The 2290-nt window shown below is 42.9% G+C and overlaps 1 protein-coding gene across 1 annotated transcript; it reads left to right on the plus strand.

The window, feature by feature from the left end:
• Nucleotides 1-209: 209 nt before the first annotated feature.
• On the plus strand, nt 210-1142 carry LOC139658089 (olfactory receptor 11A1-like). The gene has a single exon (XM_071536120.1). The coding sequence runs from the start codon at nt 210-212 to the stop codon at nt 1140-1142; it is 933 nt and encodes a 310-aa protein (XP_071392221.1).
• Nucleotides 1143-2290: the final 1148 nt, after the last annotated feature.

A 2290-nucleotide genomic window follows, 5' to 3' on the forward strand; every position in this document is an offset into this window, starting at 1 on the left:
TCTGTTGTTGTCATTCCTTACAAAAGATAACAATCTACTTTTTCAGGCTCCATGGCTGAAATGTCGGCCTTTACCTTTCACAACTGATCCACAGTGTTTTTAATAGAGACAGTGTGTGTTTACTGATGTAATATTCCTGAATGTTTTATGGTTGCACCTCTGCTCCTGTTGTTTGAGTCTAATATTTCTCGGACATGAAGACATCCAGGATGGAGGAGGGGTTTAACGAGACCTATCTGACTCTGCCAGGTCACGCCAGATTCGACAAACTCCGATATCTCTTCTTCTTCATGTTCCTGACAGTCTACATCTTTGCCTCCTTCACAGACTCCCTCATCATCTTCCTCATCTGCTCCCAGCGGAGCCTCCACAAGCCCATGTATGTCTTCATCGCCGCTCTGCTGCTGAACTCGCTTGCCGGCAGCACCGCCGTCTACCCCAAACTGCTCTCTGACTTCCTGTCCGAGCGTCCTTTTGTGTCCCGCTCCGCCTGCCTCTGTCAGGCATTTGTCGTCTACTTCCTGGGTGGGTCCAGCTTCATGCTGCTGTCGGTCATGGCCTTCGACCGCTACATTTCCATCTGTGAGCCGTTGCGGTACGCCACACTGGTGTCGCCCTCGGCCGTAGCGGCGCTGCTGCTGCTGGCCTGGCTGCTGCCGGCCGGCCTGCTGGCGGGGGGGGCACTGCTGGCCGGCCGGCTGCGGCTCTGCAGGTTTCAACTGGACAGACTCTACTGTGACATCTACTCCTTTGTGAATCTGAGCTGCGGGAGCACGCTGGTGAACAACATGTACAGCTTGCTGTGCAACGCAATGATCGTGTTTTTGCCGATAGTGTTTGTTTTGTTTTCATACAGCCGGATCCTAGTGGTCTGCCTGCGGCAGTCCGGCTCCTTCAGAGGGAAGGCGATGCGGACCTGCCTGCCTCACCTCCTCGTCTTCATCAACTACTCCATCTGCACCGTGTTCGAGCTCGTCAACAACCGACTGCAGGCCGATGTGGACGCCGTTGTTCCCGGCGTCATGTCCATTTTGATGGTCATCATCACAACTCTGTTCAACCCGGTGGTTTACGGGCTGAAGACACAGGAGATTTCTAAACGGGTTAAAAAACTGCTGTGTTACCGCAGAACTGAAGGATGATTTTTTAAGCTTTAATATTGCTGTTGTTCTTTAAACCTTTATTGATCCAGGAATGGCTGAGTGAGCTCCACTCTGCTTCACACTCACACTGGGTTCAACCACAGTCTGCTGCTGTCTGTCACAACTGATAATACCTTCCCATTTGTGAAATAAAGCATTAAAGTAAATAGAGTCCCGTTTCGTCATGTAATAAAACATAGTAACAAAAACGTGGATAATATATATAAAAGTTGCTTTCTGAAGGGCTGAAACACCTGTTGTGTTACTAGATAACTGTGTAATGATTTTTAAACCTTCATATTGTTATCATCATTATTATTTGAATCTTTATTAATCCACTCAGCAGCTCAACACAGTCACACTGGGATCTGACCAGTACAACCAGTGTGCTGCTGTTTGTCACAACTGCTTATGTATTAACATTCCCATTTATGAAATAAACCTTTAGACTAATAACAACTTGCAGCTAATAGTGTCATCATCCTGTCAACACAATAATCTAATGAAAACACAGATAACATACATAAAAATGTGAATGATAACAGTCAAAATTCAACACCTGCCATCCATTCATGTATTTGGCTGTTAACTAAGGGATGAATATAAACCGTGTAAAAAAAAAAACAATAATGTAAAAAATGATTAACAAGAAAGAAGTTTTTACATTAATGGCAGGTAACTGTTACTCCACTGAAGGAAAGCTGACATTCTGTACATTAACAGGATTATGACGCTTTAGTTGTAAAGTGTTATTACATTAATGGGAAGTTACTTCATGTTCTGTTTTATTTAAGGTTTAATTTAAAACTAAACAAGAACAAGACTTTAGGAATCATTTTAATAATCTGTAGAAAAAGAGCTAGTGGCAACATAAAAGTCACAGCAGGAGTGTGACTGATTCACTTTTCATGATACTCAGAGACACTTTACATAAACCAGAAGTATATAAAAAAAAATTAAATCACTAATAATGTACACTCCTTAAAATTGAAAATGCTAAATAAGAAAATAAAGAAAGAATTAGAGTACACACTGACACACAGGACACATGACAACAGCTCACATTTAGTGCAAGGTGACAAAACACATGCAAACAGCAAGGCATTTTATTAAAACTAGTTCTACAATGAATCAGTTTCCAGTGTCAA

This window comes from Centroberyx affinis, unplaced genomic scaffold (genome assembly GCF_046629955.1).
Source record: "Centroberyx affinis isolate AG114_WGS23_722 - 3 ecotype Tasmania unplaced genomic scaffold, CSIRO-AGI_Caff_v1 ptg002828l_1, whole genome shotgun sequence".
Taxonomy (NCBI): domain Eukaryota; kingdom Metazoa; phylum Chordata; class Actinopteri; order Beryciformes; family Berycidae; genus Centroberyx; species Centroberyx affinis.

Bases quoted from the DNA above. Each gene is read 5' to 3' on its own strand.
- LOC139658089 (XM_071536120.1), top strand. From the start codon at position 210: ATGGAGGAGGGGTTTAACGAGACCTATCTGACTCTGCCAGGTCACGCC.